General features: G+C 42.0%; 1 protein-coding gene across 1 annotated transcript; it reads right to left on the minus strand.

The window, feature by feature from the left end:
• Positions 1 to 16992: 16992 nt before the first annotated feature.
• Positions 16993 to 21594, minus strand: dact2 (dishevelled-binding antagonist of beta-catenin 2). The gene is made up of 4 exons (XM_037783284.1): positions 21322 to 21594; positions 19840 to 19972; positions 19423 to 19698; positions 16993 to 19261 (listed from the first exon to the last, which is right to left on the minus strand). The coding sequence occupies exons 1-4, from the start codon at positions 21592 to 21594 to the stop codon at positions 17388 to 17390; spliced, it is 2556 nt and encodes an 851-aa protein (XP_037639212.1). The 3' UTR covers positions 16993 to 17387.
• Between the last annotated feature and the right edge of the window lie 2689 nt (positions 21595 to 24283).

A 24283-nucleotide genomic window follows, 5' to 3' on the forward strand; every position in this document is an offset into this window, starting at 1 on the left:
AGTATGGACTGCAGGTTCCCTGATGATGTGGTTGCAAAGATTTTACTCTTCTATTTGCTGAAGTGAAGGTGAAACATTTAAAGTAATTTGGTATATAGAGTATTGTGGCAAAATAAGAAACTACAGTCTAACATAGCTAAAGATATTGAAATGATAAAAAAAATAGCAGAAACTTTTATTGTGTTGCATTTTACACGAGCCAACATTTATGCACGAGTGCAGCACAGCAGAATAACTTATTCTATTGCCAACAGTATGAACAATGCAAGCAGTACAAGCATTATGTATGCCTCGTGTCTTTTATATTTTGTTTTTATGCAATAGAGCATCTGTAAGGGAGGATTTTCATTAGGAAGACCGACCGGACCTGCATGGGAATCCCCTGATTGATACCCATAACACAGGTTACATGCAAACAAACACACACACAAACACACTCACGAACACACACACACACCGTTGCTGTATTATTCTCCCTCATTATATGAAGCTAATGACTGTTTTGTCTCTGATCGCCCCTTTCTGTTTGCTACCGTGCAGACAGGGTTTACTGGAGTCTTAACCCAAAGACACCATCAGCCATACTGTCTCCATGCTACCACTCCAGGTAAACTTTCCATTGTAGTCATCATTTTAAGCACAAATTAACCATCGTTCACAGTCATAATGATAAAGGGTCACATCTAAATAGACAACAGATGCATACTGGATTCAGTTATGCAGCTGCTTATCAAACTGTAATAATAGCAATTACAACTCTATGGCCTTTACAGTTGCAGTGCTGACAGGACAGACAGTCTTTATACAAAACATTATGAAGTCTACTGTTTGGAAAACTGATACTGCTGGCTCTGGTCAGACCTGTAACAATGTGTTTTACTGTAACAAGACAAAATAAACAACCACCATGGGACTTGAAACTCAACTGCCTAAAGTAAAAGGCATGCCTTCATAAAGACAAGCAAGCGTGCGAATATTGGTTGGACATAGGTGGAAGGAGTGGCGAAAAACAGGAGGCCTAAGGCATCCAGACAGTGCTTAATTGTGTTTGTCTAGTTTTATGGCCCTTTTAACTCATAAACACTCAGCTTGTTTTCCTGACAGGCATGTACTCAGCTGCACCAAACCGGAAAAGTCTCCCTGTCTTTCTCTTTAGTATCTTTTTCTTTTGTCTTTGTCAGTGTTCTCGTCATTTGTTAATCTCACCTTGAACAGTATGCTTTTTGTGTGAGCATGAGGGTGGATTTGTATAATTTTGGATGGCATGCACCACCAGTCGGTGATCAGTGGTTGGAAGTGCCTCCCACTGCGCTAACAGGACTGGCTGAATTGTTAACTGGTCTGTCTTTAAGCCTGACTCTCCACAGAGACAGGAGTAGAAACCATGGAGCCCCAACTTGTAATTACCCCATGGAGGGCAATGCTCCCTCTCTCCATCTCCTCTGGAGCCCTTTGAAGATGCCCCATAGGGAGCTGGTTGTAATCAGGACACATGACTCATTGATTACTCCTTTGCAGTCTTCCAGGAACACTGCACAAGGAGTGGACGCAGCAGGGGGAGGGTAGTCCCCTCAGACTGTGCAGATAGGCCGGAGGTGCAGATGCAGGATGAACAGCACGGCCTGGGTCTTGGACACAAATTAGATGCTGTAAACAATCGGATGTGCATTGTTTTTCTGGTGGTTAGCTCAGTTGGTCTGTTAAAGCGGCTTTTCATTACTGTCTGGAAGGAAGAGCAGCCATATGCCAAGGAAGGCCATGAGTCTGCAGGTTTTTTTTCAGCCAAACTCATTAGTACACCGATTAGTACAATGTCAGCCAGGGAGAGGAGGAACTAATCAGTGAATGCCCCCGGTTCATTGCTGGGTTCAACTAAAACCCATGTATTATCCAATATGAACAAAACCCACTGTGTGAAAATAAACCATTTATATACAGTATGTTGTACATAAACATACAATGTTTGTGCATTTTGTCTCACATGGCTGGCATGATTATACATTTAATACTAAGTACTTGCAGTATTTTTTGGGTATGCCACTTTACGGTAATACCACAAAATTCAGGCTGGTCTCATTCACTGTTCGCACTTATACAAAAAGTAATGCACTTGTTAAACATTCGTTGGAGAATGCACGAAAAAATAACTTTTTGTAAGATACCATACGAACTGTTTTATGAGGATATGTTGGATAATTATACTGTAAACACAGTAAACACGTAGTGGGCAGTTTTGCAAACACACTGTTTAAAACTGGCCATGTTACACAAAAAGAGTTCTCACAGCTCTTCATGGGAAATGGTTGCCTGTCCTTGAAACATGTAATTAGCCACGTAAACTGTACTTTTCCTTCCCTCTCTTTACCACATTTCTTATATTGTTTTCCAAAGTTGGGTGTCCTAAAACAGGGTGACTTACTCATTTTAAATGGCAAAAGGTTGTGCAGAATAATGAGTTATGGCATATGATAATAACAATACAACTACCTCTCATTGTGTGAAACTAAAGGCCTGTACAAAGTTTTTATCTGCATAGCTGGACCTGCAATAGATTTAGAAGATGCTTCGTTTAGCATTGAGAAAGACATCTCTGATAAACAGAATGGGCAAAGCAAGTAGACCATAAAAAAGATCATAAAAGATGTCTTTTGATGTTTCTGGGTTGCACTCTGGACACCTGTGGGGTTGAACCCAGTGACTGGCTGTCCTATGTGACCATGTTGAGTCGAGGTAATTGGGTCATTACTTGCCAAGGAGCTGAATTAAAGCCTGAGACAATGCCGAAGGCGGTGGAAATGTGAATTAATTGCACCTTGCAGGAAAAAAGTATAATTATAGATTCATAAAATTCTCACACAACCACCTGTTTTAAAAAAAACTCCAGTTTTGATTCATTTGCTTGTTTGCGGTTTTGTCTCTCTGATAACCTCTGCTTCTACCTCAGCTCTCACCAGTAGGAAACCGGTTAACAGTCATGAATGATATCAGCTACAGTTTCTATTTGTATTGAATATTTTGTTTGTCAGTCAAGCGTTGTGGATATCTTGGTTTTCTCACAAAGGCCTGCGGCTGATGTCTCCTGGCTTCCTTGGGAGAGCATTAGTGATATGGGGTGTGTCGTTCAGGCCTGTTCAGATTGCAAAACAAGAATCAGAGGAGCGTGGAGCTGAAGACAAGCTACACACGCACACACCCACACACACACACACACACACCCACACACACACACACACAGGTCATTGTTGATGACCACACTAGAACAAAAGCAGCCTTAGAGTAACAGAAAAAGCCTGCAGCAGAGAAAGTTCAAAAGCCAATGAAGGAATGCTGTCCACTTACCAGAGGCTCATCGGTCACATTGTGTCTTTATCTTGTCAGAGATGAGGATCTTTTGTGCTGCAGATGATACGTGTTTGCGTATATCCTCTACTTGTTTTTCTCCATTCATATTATGATTGCTGGATGATAACATTTCAAGCATTCACACGTTTTTGTGTAAGCAAACCATAAATAAGACAACTGTCATGCAGATAGTGGCTGTGTGTGTGTGTGTGTGTGGGTGTGTGTTTGCCTTGTGTATTTGTGTGTCTCCATCTGCATCTGTGTGTTTGCAGGATTTTAAACAATTAGTATTGTTTGACGCGGCAACCATTTAGAGGTCTATAATTCTTTATTTACATACATTTAGCATCTTCTTGCCCTTTATAAAGAGAATGGTTAGCCTCATCAGGCTCTTCTTCGGGGGTGGGCTGGGGCTTATTTGCCAATTGACATTTGGTGAAAGGGTGTTAGCTGAAAAAAGCACCTCACACCATGAGGTAGAAGCCTCACGCCAAAACTCATTCCAGACATGTTTTGTTTGTGTGTAAAGAGGAACTTGTGTTTGTGTGTAAAGAGGAACTCGTTTCACCACTCTCCACAACACACTCTCTTTGAGCGGTGTGAAGTGTGTTGCTCCCTGCTCCTCTTTTCTTTAAAAAAACTTTAATGTAAATAAATGCAGCTTGGATAAATTGGCCTCCATGCTTCTTCTTCATTGTTTGACAGCATAATGGATGTAATTACATGTTGATAACCTGTTATTTTCGCATTATCATTAGAGTGGCACCGGATGATTACATTGCTCACCTTGTAATTACTTTAGTGGGACAAAGATGGATGCACTATTGATAGGTACAGGTCAGGTAGCCTTAGCATTGTAAATGCATGTGAAGTATAAGGAAGTATATATATATTTTTTTTTATTGTTTTAATGCACAATAATTATTCTGATGGGGTGCACAAAAGCTGACAAGCTGTGTTTGGTTTTGTCTGATTTAGTAGCTGATTTTCTACATATGATGTGGCAAACCTGCCTGATAAATCTCCAGTATGATGGAAAATATCAGCTTCCTTTTTTTAGTTAATTTTGATGGTAATATATTGAAACAAGGTTCTCCTATTCCTACATATTTATACTGACAGCAAATCATGTTAAATCAGATATTCAACCAGTTCAGTGGCATTATGATGTGGCCTGAGGCTAAAAAAGTTCAATCTTCTATTGCGTCACACACAACAATACTCATACAATCTATAATGACTAAGCACTTCTGAGAATAAAGTGACTCCAATTTGAAGTGCTTGCTTTTCAGTCCGCTTTGAACAGTAAAGTAGAAAGAAGGCGAGAGCAGAAAGGCTGAACAGCGTGATGGGAACGACAGGCCTTGGACAGTGGTGAAGTAATGGGCCTGAATCTAAGCCCCTCATTAGACAACAGACTCATCCAGGGATGAAGGATGGGACTCTGCAGGGGGCTGCAATGTCAGATTTGCTATGAGGAACTGGCAGAGCACTAGGAATGTGTAGTGAAGTCAAAGTCAGCTGACTGCTCTTTGAACTGAATTTCTTTCTCTTCAGTTCACACACTTCTCTTTATTTTCCTCCCTTTTTATGAAGTATCTTTGGCATTGCTTTCAACATGCCTACCCATAAAAACACTGGGGACAATAATACATTGTTGAGGTTTTCTACATTACTCTCTATGGGTTGCAAAATGCTCCTCATTTATATCTGATTTCCATTGAAACTGATGCACCTTTTGGCTTCTGTGTCCAAATACCACACAAGAAAAGACAAGCCCCTGATAAAATATCACATATTTATCTGTGGTGGTGATGAAAACCCATGCAATTGTGTGTAACGAGCCAATTGGCAGCTATTTTTTGATACAGATTCAAACATTTCCAGTCAAGACTATACAGCCACACGCTAGCCTGTGAGGCTGTAGTTATGCACAACATGTCAGCATGTTAACATGCTCACAATGAATATGCTAACATGTTGATGTTCAGCAGGTATAATATTTATTGTTGATGCTAACATTTGCTAATTAACACAAAGTATAGCAGAGCTGAATATTTTACTGTACAAGTGTAAACTTTGACCTGCTGGGGCGTCAGAGAAGTCAGGGATCACTAAAGCCAATGGGATTCGTCCTCTGGGGAACATGAATGTCTGCACAAAATTTCATTACAATCCATAGCAGTTGTTGAGACTAAACAACTAACAGATATTGCCATCCCTTGAGCTAGTTGGTCTCCCAGCTTGAGCCCATTTATTCTTTATCAGGGGTTAAAGTGTTCATTTAAAGTGCTAAAACAGATAATACATGCTAATAGAAAATGCATGTATGCTTGTGTAATACCAGTGATCAAAATGCAAATTAATTTCACAATTTTACAATAATATGATGCTAAACAGACTGACAGAAGGGTTTTTACCACCCAGCTTTTATTTACTATAATGGTAAAGACATATAATATTTTGCAGTCAGTAATTGTTGTTTTATTCAAACAATAATAGAGAAATTATCAGCCTTTTCATCAACAGGGGAGCAGGTTTGCCCTTTCATTATGCTAAACACCAGCACACATCACTTCTTAATTGAGCTGGTGTTAACAATAGGTGATTGATGAGAATTATTCCCCTGCCACCACTCCAGCAAACTCAATGGTACATTAAGGATTTACAGTAGTCCATTACTGGTGCATATGCGTGCCTAGTGAGAAGGAACAATGTATGGGAAATTGATCTCACACCTGGAAAAGCCACTTCAGCTCCAGCCCAGATTGCAGTTGGCTATAGCTGTCAACCTAAAACAGGTCAGATTACTGTCCTCTGACCGATCCTTCTATAAATACAGCCCGGTTTCCTGGCTTACAAATCCACTTATGGCACAGAGATGTCTTAACCTCTGTTTAAGAATGGGCCAAATGTTGAGTCATGCCTACTGATGTGATGGGTGAGGTAAGAAGCGATGAGGAGGAAGGGTAAGAGAGGAGAACATTAGCATTCTAACCAGTACGATGGAGAAATGACATAACAGCTCAGTCCTTGCACACTATTGTCATCTAAGATTAGCTTCCCTTCTCTGCCTGTGTGTGCTATCCCTCCATAGAGGATCCAAAGACCTCACTGCTGCCATTGTAGAGACCAGCATCCTGTGCCTCACTGCAGGATTGCCCAAGACGCTTGGTAAACACAGGAAATACAAAGCCCCTAAATACATCCCCACTGTGTTTGGAGGACTGCCATGACAACACATAGTGGATCTCCTGGAGAGCCGGGGTGTTTGTTAGGTGGATACACACTGAGATATGCCCAAGCAGTGCCCTTCTGTGCGAGGGCGTGCAGCTTTAGCTTATGCGCTGTCCGTCACACCATCAAAATAAGAAGCCTCTCGCTGCAGGGACACAGAATTTGTGTGAGACAGGAATCTTGGCTCGCACAGCATGCCTAATTCTGAAGGAATGTCAGTATAATAATCTCAACTAAATGTAAATACGCTAATCTGCTCCATGGCCCTTTACACTGGAGTCTTGAGATAAGGCTTGGAGAAGTGCTCTGTGGGTTTTTGACACAGCGTACCTGCTCTTGCCTTAATGTTGCATGGCTGAGGATCTCCAGACAGCTTTAGATTACCCCCCCCCCTCTCTCTCTCTCTCTCCAGAAACAACTGTCAAGGCTAATCTGCTCTGCAAGCAAAGGTCATCTGGATGCCAGATCCACAGAGCCGGCATCAAAGCTGGACCCGTTCTCTCCCAAACTGTCTCTACCTCATCCTTCTTCTTTTTAATAGCTTCAATGACCAGAGAAGAGGAAATCCACATCCACATGCCCATCCTGCAGAGGATGTCTGTCATCGATATCACTGAGGGAGGATATGCTTTTGGTGCAGATTGTTAAAAGGAGTGAAAGAGGATTGGCATTGATCCAACTAGAGCACACCCTGCACTGATCAATAGAATAGATCCGCCGTGGAGCCATGAGTGTGTCGGTGTCAAACTGTACTAAATGAGGGCCGACGGCTGCTGGAGAGCAGCCTTACAGGAGCCTCTCTGAGGCCTGTGTCACCCCGTCTGTCATCTTCTGTCTTATTTATTTAATGATTATGGCATTTGTTAAGTGGCGCCATGAGGTAGCGTGACTACATAATCCTAATTGAGACCATATTGCGCAGAGTTCCCACGGAAAGTATAATTGTTGGTTTGAACACCTCACCACCTTGGCATGGAAGAACCACAAACCTTTATTGTTTGAAATTAGCACTTGGAAAAACAGAGCTGCTTTTAGTGTCAGTTTGCTTAATTAATGTGTTTGAAATGCTCTGACACCCACTCACTGACAGTACTTTGAACTAGCAAGTGTTTTATGGCTCTTTTACACCCTTTTGCCCTGCTTTTATCAATACCATAATATACATTTTTTATGAATAAACCTGTCATGTAACCGCTGATTCTATCGATTAATCTCGTTTCTGTGAACTGTAGATAGTCAAGCACTATCACTGCCAACTGGGCATATGGTTAACTGAAGTTAGATAGAGTTTCAACAATGCTTTGATGTTAAAACTTGACCTCATGAGTATATGTGTAAAACACACTCAAGCACTGATATCTATTTTCCAAGGGAATCATGTTTTGATTCATGTGAACCTCATCTGTTTCTATTTTAATGTAAGACACATGACAAAAAAAGATGGGGGGTTCTGAGTTGCAGTCTTCCTCTGAGATCTTCCTCTGTCCTTCATGTGCAAATCCCTCAACAAACTGGCCTAGAGTGTCACCCTGGGTTGTCCTGTTCAAAGGAACTGTGGGGTCAAACCTGCCAGGTCAACCTCCCTCAAAGTGACAGAGTTTACCCCCAAACTAGCCCCCTTCTCCCTAAAAACACATGGGGCCCCAGATAGACTGTCATCCTTCCTTACACTGCAGGCCTGTGGTGATTTACTGCCTCGGTACACACCCCATATAAACACATCATCCACATGTCATCATCCAGGCCTCTGGGGGGACTTTTCACAGAGATGTGGTCCAGATTTTGAAGATTTATCCACTTCTCTGCTGGCTGTTAACATGATGAAATATTAGCTATGGCCAGCAGCTTGTGATAGGATTTCTTCAGAAGTCCCTTCATCTTTGCCACCGGAGCAAAATACTAATCTTGGTTTATCTTGGAGCACATTCACTGTCAGGTGTTAATGTTTATCCTAAGAGCCATAAAAGGAAGTTCGGTTGCCACCCTTTTAACATATTTATGCCAGGAAGCCGGGGTGCTAACAGCCTGGAGCAGATAAAGGAAGGCTTGCCATATGTTGCCTTGTGAAAACACACTGTCCACCCATTCAAAATCAACATAATTAATTGAGTGAATAGTATTTTTCTTTGCCTTCCACTGAGAAATCCTTTCTTTTTAGCACTTATTTTAAATTAAATACAATACAACAGGCTGCCAATTACATTTTGACTGTTTAACCCAGCTACCCCTCAGATAAATCCTTTCTTAATACCTCTTACCCCTGCTCACAACAAGATCCATTTCTTGTCTGTAAGCCTTCCCCTTCAACTTTCCCTAATACCCCAGTACAAAGGGTTAAGGCCAGCCCTCCCCCATCAGTTGCTTTTGTGTCATGTTTCAAAGAGCCATTCATCAGTATAACATACACAAATGACAAAACCATGCATCATTTCAAACTTTTGCCCTCTTCAGCTTGAAATCGTCAAGTTTCACTTGACATATACCTCTAAATATTTTGGTGTCCCTCCCTGATGATGATGGGGTTTACATGCATGCCAAAATTCATTTTCATGTGTTGAAGCATGCTTTTCTACCAATTATGATAAACTAAACTGGGACTGGTTAGTCTGACGGTGACAGCTGTTTGAGCTTGTCTGTCTCCATCGTGCTTCCTATGGGTTCTGAGAATAATACTGCATGGAGGATCAGTCTGTTCCCTGCATGACCCCTGACCCCTGTGCAGAGATAAGACCTCAGGGTGCCCTGCTATGTGCTAAGAGGAGCCGGTTGAAATTACTTTTGCATGCTCTGCAGTTTCGTGTTTGTTTGCTTTTTGCCTTGACATGCCAAAAAAAACTTTGAAATAGAGGGGAACGTAAAAGAAAAATGAGGATAGAAAAGAGATATACTGTGCAATAATTCTGAGTCAGGGTGTGTTGACAAAAGAGCCTTATTATCTCCCACAATTTCTCACTGTTGGAGCCTTTCCACTCCACCTGCGAGCTGGGACCTGTCGCAGATGGGGGAGCGCAAGCTAACCACTAACTATACCTGGGAGACAAAGGCAAACAAACCATACAGCAAACTACTGACCCCAAGGAAATGCAGCAGTTTGTCCCATAACAAGCAAATCCCCCCCAACTGAATACAATTTAATTGGATGGCCTATACATACTTTGGAAAAAAAGAAAGAGTATTTTAATTTAGATCATCATTTCCACTCTGATCATGTTTTTTTCCTACATCCAGAAGAAGCAATTAAAAACACAGTTTAAAAAGGAAAACCATGTAAGTGAAAGAGGAGGACGAGGGGCCATAAAACTGTGAGGTCACCAGTACTCGTACTCATAAAATTAATAGAATATTGACCCTTTCAGACGTGCCAGCTGAGCCTGTCTTTTAACTGGAGCACATGCAATAGAAATAGACAAGCGGGAGTCTTAGCTGAAAGTCTAAAGCATCTTTTATAGGTGTTAGACTAGAGTCCATTAGGCTTGGAGCTGTAGGAAGCCCCAGCTTTAAAGCGGTCATTGTGAATACACTCCCAACGGGTTTATGGCATCTTGAAGAAGGAGAGCAGTCACACGTGAAGGGCAGACAAATAGTGTGGAGGTGATAAGAAGAGATAGCTAGAAAAGAAAGATAAAATGCTCATGTGGCTTTATGGGTGAAGAAAATAAGTATTTTAATATAAATAAATGCTGTAGACACTGATGTTCACATTTTAGAGAGCAAAAAAAAAAAAGGCTGGAGAGTCAAAAGGGAATTGACATGTTGGCTGGTGAGGGACTTGTTAGTGGCCATATGGGAGCAGCAAGGCGGGTGCTGGGGCGGGAGGGTGGTACCTGTTGGGTCCCATGTTCTGCTGTCACTCTGATCTTATCAGGGGGCCTGACCAAGAGGAGGACCAGCTGTCACTCTCCCCGCTCTTTTGATGTCCCCCCCTTCAGAGCTCACACCACTTCAGAAGAGTCGAGGCTTGTTTTTGTTCATAATGAGGATTGGTGGCTTTGTTGGTGAGCCAGTTGACAAACCCCACAGTAGAAAAAAAATCAAGATAAAGCAGGATAGTTACAGCTCTCTGAGGATATGTGGGGCAGTTCAATTTAATTGTTTAGAGCCAGAGGCTTGACAAAAGAGAGGCAGTCCTCTGAGCTGACACAGGACATCCTGCTCATAAAACAGCCAGGACGTCCTCACAGAGACACTGGGACTGATAAAAGGGGGAAACACCATGTATTCATCTGAAACGTCTTCACAAATGCTCGTGCCACTGTTCCTCATGAGCTCACATCTTCCTTTGAAAATTGCACACTTTTGGCAGAATCCCAGTAAACTGCAGTGAGATTGTGGAGTAATTATTTTTGCCTACCCAAGCACGAAAGCTTGTTGTAAGAGACGGCTAGACTGTTTTGATGAAGTTTGAAGCTCAAGTAGCACCAACATGTTTCAGCCAAATGAGAGTAAATTCACACATTTTGAGGATTACCGGATTACTACTGTTATTTTTTCAGATCCCACTCATTTGTATAATCTTGTGACTCAACTGTTTTTAGTTGAGATAACACGTGTGCCTCTTGTTTTCTGCTCTCCCTACCTACGTCTTATCCAACGAGCACTCATATTAACAACACAACAGCGATGCTTTAGGGATGGCAATATCTGTCTGTCCGACGGTCGGTCAGTTTGGTCCTGAAATATCAGCGTATTGGACAGATTTGTACGGACGTTCCTGGTCCCCAGAGGATAAATCCTATCACTTAGGTGATCCATTGACTTTCCCTCTAGAGCCACAATGAGATCGACATATGAGGGTTCGAGTGAAATATGAATTGTAATAACTACTATAACATTGGTGACCCTCTGGCTTTTCATTTAGCACTATCATCAGATCATAATTTAAACTTGTCCAAATACAAAATACAAATCTAAATACCTGCAAAACTAATCACATCAACCTCAGCTGTACATTATGTTAACTGCTAATTAGCAAATGTTAGCTTGCAAACACACTGAACTAAGAGGTCCCTAAATCTAGCAAGAGAGTCGCCAAGTCTGCAACACCTGACAGTCCATCCCTTCAGGCCTCCCATCGAAGCCGCTCCCCATAAATGATCGCTATGAACGTAAACAACAAACATGACTATTGTTAGTACTAACAGCTGTAAAGCTAGCAGCTTGTGGAAGACTCTGGTGACGTGTCGTGAGTGCACGGGCAGAGTGCACGCAGCCAGGCAGCCAGGTAAATAGACAGGCAGGTAGCCAGTCCAATCGTTTCATTCAGGCATAATGAAACGATTGGACGGGCTCATTACAGTCCTGCAACAGCCACAGATACCAGATTTGATCCCATTTTTTGTCAGAGCATTTGATATATTGATTGCTATCGGGATGTAAAGAGAGTTTCAACAAATATAACAAAAAAAGTATTTGAACAAAACTACCAATCCTACCTTTAAGTGGTAATCAGAACAGGCAATGATTAAAACATCATATTGCATTCTTTTTTCTTTTTTTTTTTCAATATTATATTTATTGTTTTTTGTTCATTTTGAAACAACAGAACAAACATTCACAAACGTCCCCAATAATAACATTCTCGGTACAAAGAAACGTAATAAACCTAATATTAATATAAAATAAGCCAGTATAGATACAGGAAAAACACATTATATACAACAAATAGATACATAAGTAAAAATAATATACACAAGTAAAAGAAATACAATTTAAAACAATAAAATAAAATAAAATCTTTCTATATATATATATATATACTGCATACATATATACATACATACACATATATGCACACGCAGCATATACACATACAAAAACACATATACATATAATCAATTAAGAAAAATCTGTGTACAATTCAGTCATCATCCTATTCTATTTCCCTATTCACAATCATCCTGATCCAGCAATGATACACATTACAAGCTACCTTGGAGTGACGGTGGTAGCACCAATCCTTATCTGATCACAGGAATCTACGGTCAGGCCGTTCGTAAAATGTATGAAAGGTTTCCACATCATCATATCGCATTCTTTATAATATGACACACAGGATGTTGTAGTAAAACATATCAGTGGTATGATGATGATACATGGATAGTGACAGTTATGCTTTTTAATATTGAGGTACAGTATTTATTTGTAGTGATGATCTTGTATGGTGTTGCCAATGTCCAGAATTATAATTATAATAAATAATAAATTGACTTGACTTGGATTAAAATAAATATCTCTATCTTTATATGATATTTATTGGTAATACAGGATGTTACAGTGCACTGTAGTCCAATTATCTGTCCCCAAATATTGATCTGCTTATGTCAAAGAAAGTAACTGATGCTGGCCTCAAAAGCTAGAGCCCAAAGACTCCTTCACTTGCATGCACAGGGATTACTCTCTGTCTCAGACAATTGCTTGGCAGGAGCGAACAAACTCACAATGCCCTCTGTTACTGTGGGTGCGTGCTCCCCATACACAGCGAACTTTTGAACCACCTCTTGACCACAGCTTGAAGAGGGGTGAGACAATGGTTAGTAAACACACTGGAGTGAATGAAGGGATTAGGTATTAAATGACAGGATGTGCTTAAAGAGGGGCAGGTGGTGGTTGAGGAAGGGCCCGCTAAGCCTCGCAGCAGTGGAACATCATGCATCTCCCCTTGGCTTGTTCTCCATTTCCTTCATCTTCATGCTCTGTCTCTATTGCTCTCGATCTTTCACACTTCGTCCTACGGAAGCTCATCTCTTCCTGCTCATTTCCCTCGCTTTACTATCTCATCTCGCCGTTCTCTATCTCTATTGTCCTCTTCTACACAACCAGAGAAGCCTGCTCCTTAACTCAGGCTTCAGACAATTGACATTCATGAGGTTGGACATTCCGGTCCAGCCCCATTCATATGTACAGTAAGCAAAGGGACAAAAGCCACCTCACACACTATGGAGCTCAGCCCCCATGCAAAGGGTCACAGAGGAGCTGGGTAAATCTCAGTTGTTTCACTATAGACTAAGGTACATTTTGGTGTATACAATGTAAATTCAATACACTTTGCAACGTAGTTTACAGTCCACAAAAATAGTCTGTAGTTGCTGTTTGCAGCTAACGACTGAATCTGTGACTTCATGCGTTTTCTAGCTGATTTGGTGCGGATATTTAACATGTCAAACTAAAGATAATCCTTTTTGCTTCACAGGAACCTGGAAAAGCATGCATCTGTTTCCAGGGGTGCATTGTGGGTAGTGGAAAGCTCCTCTCATCGGGGTGGTAATGAGTTTCTGAGCTCCCACTTGTCAACATAGTAAATCCACATCTTATATATCTGAGGCCCAGGCAGCACCCTCTCTCCGGTTTTCACATCAAGGAAGCAACATGGCCTCAAGAACATCTAGTGGAAAATATATATGACTACAGCGTAAAGATACACAGACAAGAAACTGTAAGACGACTACGAGATAAGCAGCGTTACTCTCAATATAAAAAAAAACAACCATTATGAGTATTACATGCTGCAACAGGCCGACCATGATGAAGAGAGAAAACACAGACAGCTCGATAGGGTATTATGTGTTTTGAGCATGGAGACAGACTGGGAAGGGCTGGTGTGTGTTGGGTTTTGGGATTACCTCATGCACACGTAAAAGGAGAACCCCTCCTCCAACTGTGACCTAATGTGAACCAAGTCAAAGTTTAATTAACACCTGTCTGCACCACACCCTTTGTTATTTTAACTCCCTTTTCTGCTCTCTTTCTCGCGTCTGTTCGCAATGTTGTTCTTGTTTTACGGATGTCACATTGTCACAGAATTGTTAAATCTACTGCTGGATTTGATATTAGGATACATTTTTATCTTTCATTTTTTAAATGATTTAGATATGGAGACCTGAATGAAATGTTAGTCAATCAAAGAAGATGCGTGTTAGCAGAAGAAAAGAGGAGCACAGTGACCTCATGAGTAATAAGATCAATGTCCAAAGCGGCTCAGAGGCATGCGTTCGCTACTTTACCTAAGTGTCTACCTGTCCCAGTACTCAAAGTACTTTGGCATGGCACTTCCACCTATTTATATCTCAATGGACGTTGACAAGCATGATCTGCTGCAGACTGTTTTAAAAGGAGCGTGTGAGGAAAGCTGGGTATGAGAGTGAAGCCAATAATCAGTTATTTTTAATTTAGCTGGTTAAACCATGCACTTTCAGTACCTTCATTTCGTAGATACACTACATTTCACCTTTTCTATCCAGACTATGGTGTATGTAAAAGTAAAAAAAAAGAATAAAATACAACTATTCATGGATCTCTAGTCATGTAAGGAAGTCATCACGGCTCAGTCTTTGTTATGTTAAAAGACCTCAGTTAAGACCTTTTATCAGCAGGTGTGGTGTCAGCTGAATGATCTTGATAAGATGTGACCGTTTGCCCATGTGTTCTCATGTATATGATGTCAAAGTCAGAGCACCTCTGTGTAATGAGATCCCACGACATCTGTAGTCCTTCAGATTGAGTTGAAAGCCGTGCATGGGGAGAATGTTCAGTAACACCCCCTCTGCACTCAACTTTATACCCTATAACATATCATGACCAAATCCTCTTTGCAGGTGTGCACCTGTACACCTGCTGAACAGCTTGCTGCTTCCAATTCGACCCCCAGAGATTTCATTCCCTAGCCAAATTAGCTTTATCCATCATCCAATTACATTATGGGGAGACAGTACAGGTGAATATGGGTAAAAATTTTAGCTAACAGAAATCACCTCGAAACTTCCAAAAATGATTACTTATATCTGTTTGTATCACTCCATAAATCAGAAAATACAGTTGAGTCATAAAAACAATACGTTTTCACCATGTTTTTATGAAATAAAATTACAGTGGACAGGTGGACTCACCTTCCGACAACAGACTCAAATAATGAGTCTAAAGGAAGTAAATGACAGACATGTTGAACACAAAAAAAGACAAGCCCAGAGACAGCGAGGGTACAAATAGGCCCCCGACCTCTCTATTGTGGGGAGATGTGCCCTCAGAGATGAGCAAGCTCTACAGCTGGAAAGGTCAGCAAGCACACAAGGTCAAGCCGACACGGTCCCGCTATACTCAACATCAAAGACAAGTCCAGCGCCGGTCATGCTCTCTTTGAGCCGGGTTGAAAACAGCAGCACTAATCCCACCGACCACTCGCTGTCGCTCTTTCAGAGAGGACAGAGGTCATCTGGATGTATGAATCCTAATAAGATGATTCAATTGTAGCAACTCTCTTAACTAAAAATGCGATCTTTGATGTGTGGCGTTGGTGCCCTTTTAGACCTGTCTTGTGTTTCATGAATAGAGAAAAGACTGCTGCTGAATTAACATATGCGCTTTAGTGAGACTTTATATCCAAAGAATGATTAGTCTTTGATGGCAAACTGAACATTTCTAGTTAAAGAAGAGAGAATGAATGAATGAAGGATCCATGAGTCTTAAAAATAATGCTCTTCACAGTGATTAAATCAGCAGGGAACAAAACTTCAAAGTAAAATTTGATGAAATGCTAAAAATGTTTGTCAGCCCTATAAGCTTCTTAGTTGGGAACTTTAAGGTCACAGTGGCTTTCTAATGGGAGAAAACATTATTATGTATGACCACGGGAGAGAGAGCTGATGTGTGGAGGGCCAGTCACTCGACTATGTACCTTCATGAGTGCCCTTTTGCTCACCCCGTCTTTGAAAGAATTTTAATGGAAAGATACCAAGGCAGATTTTGGAAATGAGATTATTGGGCAAATCTGTGCAGCTGCCTAACGTTTAATCTCCTCATGACAGCTCAGAAATGAGGAGCCTCTAATCATCTGTCATTCCTTCTAAATCCCATGTGCCCCTTGCCATGTACACCAACTGTTTTAAAACCTCAGGCCTCTCCTCGGAAACCTGAGCTTCTGCTACCATCATCTTAATGTCTGTTTGTGAAGTTGTAGCAGTGTGACTTTGTGTTTAGAAGTGTGTTTACTTACATTTAAATGACTGAGACTGATAAGTTTCGCCCTCTAATTAAACACGGCTGTCTTGTTGAATACGCAACTTATTAAACCCACAGCTGGGCAGGAAGCCAGATAAGGAGCCGTTAGCGCTATCTGTGCTAAACTGGTCTGCCTCAGTGGGACGTTTGTGAGGATTAAGGGTACATTTTTTCAACATGTCTGATAAATAGTCACCAGAAGTCAGCAGATGAGATTTTGTAAATGTTGCATACTCACTGATGAAGAAAAGTTGGGTGCTATTAATACCAAAGCTACTTAGCTCAATCAGCTCATGGACAACAACGTCATTAGTTGTCTAAAGATAAAAGAAATGTGAGGAATACATAAACACTCAAATTATCCCAATAAATATTAAATTTGTTTATTCTAATAAGAAGAAATTAACAGAAAATAAACAATTATTTGCAATAAGAAATGTAAAAAGATTGGTTTTATTTCTCAGGTACATACAACAGAAGTGTCCATGAAATTGTCAAATGCAGCCACATGCTATGAGAAACTTTAATTGCAACATAAGTATTTACAAATTAAGTTTAAGTGTAATAATTGTGTTATACATGCTTTTATACAATGCACAATTTTGTACAGTTTCAGGTTCAACCACTGTAAATTTGACTTTTTTTTTTAGTTTTAACAAAACAATCAGTGCACAAATGCAGTCCGGTTTAATTGCTGGTTCTCAGTGATGATTAATGGTGTTGAGTTCAAAGACCAGGTTTGCAAACAGTTTGGAAAGCATTTCCCACAGCCCTCTGTGTTTTTCAAACAGTTCTCACTCTGCCCAAAGGGAACTTTGCTAGACCAGGGTCATGACCTTCAGCGAGGCAGGCTGGAACCGACGAATCTTCTTCTTCAGGGCTCGGGAAGCTTTGATGCGGCAGGCTGCTGGCTCCGGGCGTGGGAGCTGCTGGAGTGGCTGTCCAGCTGCGGTGGGCCCCAGAGCAGCCTCAGCCCACACCAGACCTCTCTCCTCCTGGCTGTCCGCCTGGTCTTCCTCGTCGCTGCTGTCAGAGTCCGACTGGAAGCTCTGGCTGGACTCGCTATCTCCAAAGCGGTTGGTGGTGTTATCGCTCATCTCCCCCTCGCTGCTTTCAGCAATGGTAGAGTGAAACAGTGAGGCGCACTCGGCCGAGTACTCTGACTCGCATCTAGGTGGGTAGTGGCTGGACATTGGGAAGGCCACTGGAGGGTATCTGGCATTTAGATTGTGGAGGAAAGAGTTAGTTGACACGGAGGATTGGAAGGAGCGATGAGGTCCTATCCACTGGCCTGACCTGGCACTCATACTGCGGACCATCTGCATGCTCCCTGGAGCCTGAACATAGGCCTCTTTTGACCTCTGACGCTGAGCACATGAGGCCTGGAACATCTCTACATCGGACGGCAATTTGGCAGCCCCCTGCCTCCTCTTCCTCTGCTCTACAGGCTGCTCATACTCCAGGCACTGCAGTCTGCGGCTTTTACTGGGCTTCGTAAGAGCAGGGATCGCATGTGGCTTAGGATGGACCTTGTGGGTGTACATGAGTCCCGGGCTACAGAGGCTGGAGTCTGAGCCTGAGCCCTGTCTGCGCTCCTCTGTGTGACAGTTGGTAGTTTTCTGGGTCACTTTTCCTTTTCCTGATCTCCTCTGCTCCCCCTTGGCTCCACCACTGGCCTCTCTGGTCCTTTCACCCGAGGAGTAGCCATGTGGCTGCCTCGTTGTTCGCGGCTTCTCACCGCTTTTTCTTCTCAGTTTCACGGCTTTGGTTTTACGGTCTGCCTGTCTCACCTTGACCCTCTGAGATCCAGCAGGGACAAATTTGGCATGGACAAACTCAGGGGAAGCTGTGTAACCAGCGTGAACCTCAAAGCCTTGACTCTCCTCTGTGCTGGAGCTGTGGGCCATCACCGATCTTTGCCTATAGCCCTTTCTCTCTTGTGGCATTGACTCTGGATGATCCCTGCATCTATTCTCTGAACTGATTCTTGCTACGCTGGCATATTCTCCTTGGGGTTTATCATTCTTCCTCATAGATAAAGTGGTGACCTCATCAGAGCTGTACTCCCTCGTGACAGCAGGATAGGAGTATCGGTGTGAAACCTCCGGGGCTCTCACTGACTGATTGTGGTTTGTGTTATCAGCTGCCTCTTGACTGGAGAATGTCATGCAGTGCCTCTTCTGGTCGCTATCTAGCGGGGAGATGTTTGTGGTCTGGGTTGGAAGAGGCTGCAGCACAGGCACGTTTTTCTGAGAAACTTCAGGAAACACAGTTAAAACTTCAGTGGGCCTCCTGTGATAGTCACTGTGGGCCTGCAGAGTCTCTGTGCTCATTTCACTCTGGATTTTGCTCAAACTGCGCAGGAGGAGCTTATCAATGTAACCCAGGGTCTTGGGCTCATAACCCATTTGTGCCCTCTGGAGGGTGTCAGAACCGTTCACTTGGGGTCCTTGGCCCTCTAGAAGTCCAGGTGTGACTGGGTCGCCCCCATGGGAAAAGATTGGGCTCTGGAGAGCCACAGCATGCAGGGGGCTGGGGTAGTGGTACACCTCTGTCCCACTGCGGGACACCAGGTTGCTGTGGAACTTGGGGTCGACTGTGGAGGTCTTCAGGTTTGAGCACATTGGAGGCTTCTTTGCATCCACAGAGTTGTAGTAGCTTGGTCCTTGAGCCATCATCCTATCAAGATCACCTGATAAAGAGAGCACAAAATACAGATTAACTTTCAAATCAATCATCCGCTGAAAAATGACATGTTATTATGCAGGAAAATACATGTTAGGTTGCTAAGTAACAACAGTTTCATGGTTCCCGTAACACCATCTTAAATTAGAGATTGAGAGATTTGGTTACCTGTCGACACAGGTCTCGGTCGAGCCTTTTCGGAGCTAGCTCGGATCCTGCTGCTGCCCAGATGGAAGCCTGTGGCCCGCGGAGGGATGGGCTGAGTAGTGCACTCATCAGCAGAACGCCGGCGGCATACATCTACCGGTGTTGGCGGGCAGATGTGGGAATTAGCAGGGCTAATGGGAAGGAGGAGAAGGCTCGTCTGGGAGGATGACAGACACTCGCTGTACACAGAGGTGCAGGAGTTGGACAACGAGCCGCCATCGCTGAGCTCATAGAAACCTGAGAGAGTAGGAGCAGTTATGCACATGAGTATTTCTCTCAGTATCTAACATCATGTGATGGTAACTTGGGTGGATAGGTCATTACTTGCTATTAAGCAAACAGCTGCAGGGCTTTTTGTGCGAGTGTTTGCTTACACACCTGAACTTGGCCTGCTGTCACTCTCCAGCTGCTCGGTGGAGGCCTTGCTCACATCCAGCTTCAGCTCACTGATCTGTTGGTCCAGCTGCTGCAAGTGAGTCTTCAAACCTACATCCTGTTTCCGAAGACGAGACTGTAAAACAGACAACACGTAACATTTTAGCCAAAAAACAACAAAAATATGTGCGATACAACCTGAACCAATGGGCAAGTCTTATTTGATTTTCTCAGGAAAAGAGGGAGTTCAAGAATGAGAAGTTACAATAAAGCTCATGCACACACAATTACATACAATTACACAGAAATTCACTGTACAGGTGAAAATTAAGCAGAAAAGTCAGGATGAAGGTAAGCAAAGCTATCATTTTATTAAGGCGAGGCCTGTTATTCAGAAAAAAAGATGCTCTAATGTACAGCCATCAGAAAAACAAAGGCGACTCAGCTGTGGCTGATGATTAACCCCAGCAGGACATGGGGGAGCATGGAAGAAGCAGTGGTGGGTAACTCATTTCTCCCCCACAGCGAGGGCCTGGCCATTGTGTAAACTAATAGGGGAGGAAAGCTTGGGGGTTGGGATGAAGGACTGTTTGCTTTTCAGCTCGGGCTGGGCATTTACTGTTACAGTGGTAGTTCAAATGAGGGCTACGGGTCACTGGCTGCAAAACGCACCATTTAACCGACGTCTCTTATAAGATCAAGTAAGTTTGGGCAACTTCTATTTAAACTGTGGCAAACAAAAAGAGCTCTTGGAAAGTGTTTCTGGCCCATTAAATCTATATGTAGCTGGTGGTGTGTTTTTTAAATATGGGGTGTTGCGAGTCTGCACCATTTTGCACGAATGTAAAGAACAATTTAAACCACATGCTGTCCAAGTACTTTACAGTCATGCACTTGCCCAGTTCCACTAAAAAAGTCAAGCATAGCACCTTAATCCCTGCACTTCCTGCAAACTGTTTTAACAGCAGTCTACATGGAAAAAGCTTGTCATGGAAAACTCCACACAGCCAGTTGTCTCTAACACTCAGGGGCCCCTCATGACTGACTGTCATTCACAGCAAACTAACCACCTTTAAAAAAAAACACACCACTTTTTTTTTTTATACATATATCTATTCCCTGGCATTAGTGGTTAATGATTGAGGTTTGCCCCCCCTGAAGTCTACACATGCACTGTGTGCGTGCACATACACAACTCCCAGTCCTGTTGGTCCTGCAGTGAACCTTGATTTATGACACCTATCCCACTTCCTACCCCCAGCTGAGAGCATGAAAGTGTGTCTGCTAATAATTGAAGACGGAATGCACATGAGCATCAGCTGACTGCAACATTCAAACTATTTTATTCTAAGGACAATTAAAAAAAATCCTTATAAATAAGAACTATAATAAAAAAAATATGGTGACACCAAACTGCATGCACATATAATATCCCAGAGAGGTATTTTAATGATTTTATGGCTTTAGATATAAATTGCTTCCTACCAGCTGTTGCTTGAGGGTCGTCAGGGTGGCCTCCAGACGCTGCTCCTCAGCCCCCATCATCCTGGGACTGTCTGGGCCAGCGTGCACAGCAGAGACCGGCTCCTCTCGGTCCATCCTCAGCGCCCAGCTCACCATGTCGCCCTGTCTGTCCTTCAGCAGATGCAGCTCCTGCAGCCCGGCCAGAGCCGCCTGCAGCCTCTCCCCGACCCTGCTGCGGTCCAGTCCGGCTGCAGAGCTCAGCATCCCCGCACAAGACCCCTTTCTGCTCAGCATGCTGGAGAGAGGCGTCCGGGCATATCCAGAAACTAAAATGCTGTTAAAGAAAACGTCCTTTGCTCAGGCTTGGTTAGTTACTGCCTTGCTGCTGCTGCTGCTTCTGCTGCTGCTGCTGACCTGTTTTGGTTTTTAAACTACCTGTTAGAATAAATGTTGAGCTCAGAGGAGAGACAGAGCTCCTCCCACACACCAAACTGTCGTCCTCCCTATTGGCTGGCCACTAGAGTCCCAATGGACAACATCTGGTACTAATCCTCCCCATTCAAGCCCTCACTGGAGCTGCCCAGGCATGTAGGCTACTAAGTTCATCTGCATAATACCACATGGCAGGATGAGCTCATTATTGTGCTATTTACACTATTCTTGTGCTTTTATTCTCTCCAGTAGTAGGCTGCACAGATTTATGTGATCAACCTAGAGTCTGTAAGTGATTTCAGGGAATAAATGTGGCATGTCCTCTCATTATTATGAAACAACCACTCAGCAAAAAAAAAAAAAAAAACCCAAAAAATCACATGTAAAGCATGTGTTTAAGCAATTTTGAGGCAGGAAGGATTGAACTTGTTGCTATAGTTGTGTGCAAAAGTTAATATATAGCTTATCAATCACTTTTTAATTGTCTTTAATATAAGATAAGATAAGATAAGATGAACCTTTATTAATCCCCGGAGGGAAATTCAGGTGTCAAAGCAGCAACATCAGCAAACAGAGTGAAACACCGGAGAGGTAAAGGTATACAAAAATTATAAAAACAATAGAGATATAAAAGATACAGAGTGAATGGGTGAACATAGTGTGTGCAGTCCGTCAATAAACACATGTAGTATATAGTGTAAAGTAAGTGTAAAGTGCGCCAGTGGTTAGAGTCCAAGATAGTTGCAGATAGTGCACGTTAAAAGGTAGATAGTGCATGTTTAATGGTAGATAGTGCATGATTAAAGGCAGATAGTGCATGATTAAAATTCTTATATAATATATAACATGAATCAAAGATTTAAAACTAATTTGAAACAAACTCATTTAGTAGTAGCAAAGTTTTTTATATTTTGCTTTGGACCTAAAGACTTGAGAGAAAATGTAGATGGTGGTGGCAGTATAGACCATGGTATATAGACCAGTGGTAGATGAATAACCCCCCCTGGTGGTTATAAAGAATACCACAATTTGTTGACCTGCACATGGGTTTGAGCCACATGCATGTCTCTCCTATGCTGAGAAATCAGCTACCTATAAATGATATTTGAGTGCAAGTCTACACAAACAGAGAGTGGAAAAAATAGACAGTCTAATTTGAATTTAGTGAGACCCAAAACAGAGACTTTTACTTAGAAATGTGTTTCAAGACTTTTGAAATTAGATAATACGACAGTATTTCATTGTGGTATTAGAACAAATATTTTCTCCATATTCACAGAATGTCATTATCCGACACAGCAGAAGATATGCGAGAGAAAAGTGGGAATTACAGCTGAATATAATTGTTGTGGACAAGATGAGAAAACATCTACCCACAAATATACTAATAGTCATTCACAGAAAGATCTTCTCTTGCATATATATGATGTTTTTCTAGTCTTCTGATAACTCAAAGTGCTTTATGTCAACTCCAAGATGGCCTCTAGTTTAGTTAATGGCGTTAACTAACATCCATTATAAAATCAATTCAAAAGTACACATTTGGAATATGTCAGCTACATCTAGGATGTGGGGGTACGTCAGACAAAAAAGGCTGAACCACCAACTTAAAGTACCCCAATCAGAATACTTTTTACTAAATGAAAAGAAAATCTTCCTATGCAACATGACAATCTTTGTTGTTTCTGATATGAAATATATATCTAATTTCTAAAATGATTTAGATTCATTTCATTGGAAACATTTCTCCTTTCCAATTAAGGCTTTGAGATCGAATGGCACTTCAAGTAAATTTTTTGCAGTGTGTTGGAGATAGCAGCTATGTGTGCCAATCCTCGTTTGACTTGAGTCCAGAGTGGCTGAAAAAAGCTCAATAAATAATATAATAATATAATGATTCAGCGAGGTGAGGTGAGCGCAGCCCAACGGCTGCCAAATCTCATTTAGATTGCTGTGCAGATGTTAAAAGTCACAGTGGGAAGTGATGACTAATTCGTTTGCTCTTGGTCAGAACGCATGAAGGTGGATAAGATTTAATTGTAAACATGATATTTGGTGCACTTCAAGTGTTACATATGCTTAAAATTAAATCAAATAGTCACATATTAATCTTATATGCTTATTTCTTACAACAGTAGAATTTAGAGTCAGTTATTTTAATTTCAATAAAATCTCAAATAACTCTCTTCACTAGTACAAGGAAATTACAACTGATCGATGCATTATTGCTTAATAACTGCAAACAAAGGAGTCTTTGTAACCATGACTACGACTCTACTTTACCCATCATCACTCTGTTTACTTTTTATCTTGCCCGAAGAGGATAAACATGTTTTTCTATCAGCATTTCAGTCCTTTCACTATCCGTCATTGGCACAGACTCTGAAACTTTAGTTCAGTTTTTGATAGATTCTTTTCCTGTTTTGGCAATCCAACAAATGTCCCACTAAGTCTAGCACTGTGGCAGAGAAAGCTCCTCTGCTTTTATTGTGGATGTTGTAACAAACTTTAATGCTACCTGTATTTTCTGGAAGCAAAAAAACAGTTCAGT

The sequence above is a fragment of the Sebastes umbrosus genome, chromosome 10, assembly GCF_015220745.1.
Source record: "Sebastes umbrosus isolate fSebUmb1 chromosome 10, fSebUmb1.pri, whole genome shotgun sequence".
In the NCBI taxonomy this organism is placed as follows: domain Eukaryota; kingdom Metazoa; phylum Chordata; class Actinopteri; order Perciformes; family Sebastidae; genus Sebastes; species Sebastes umbrosus.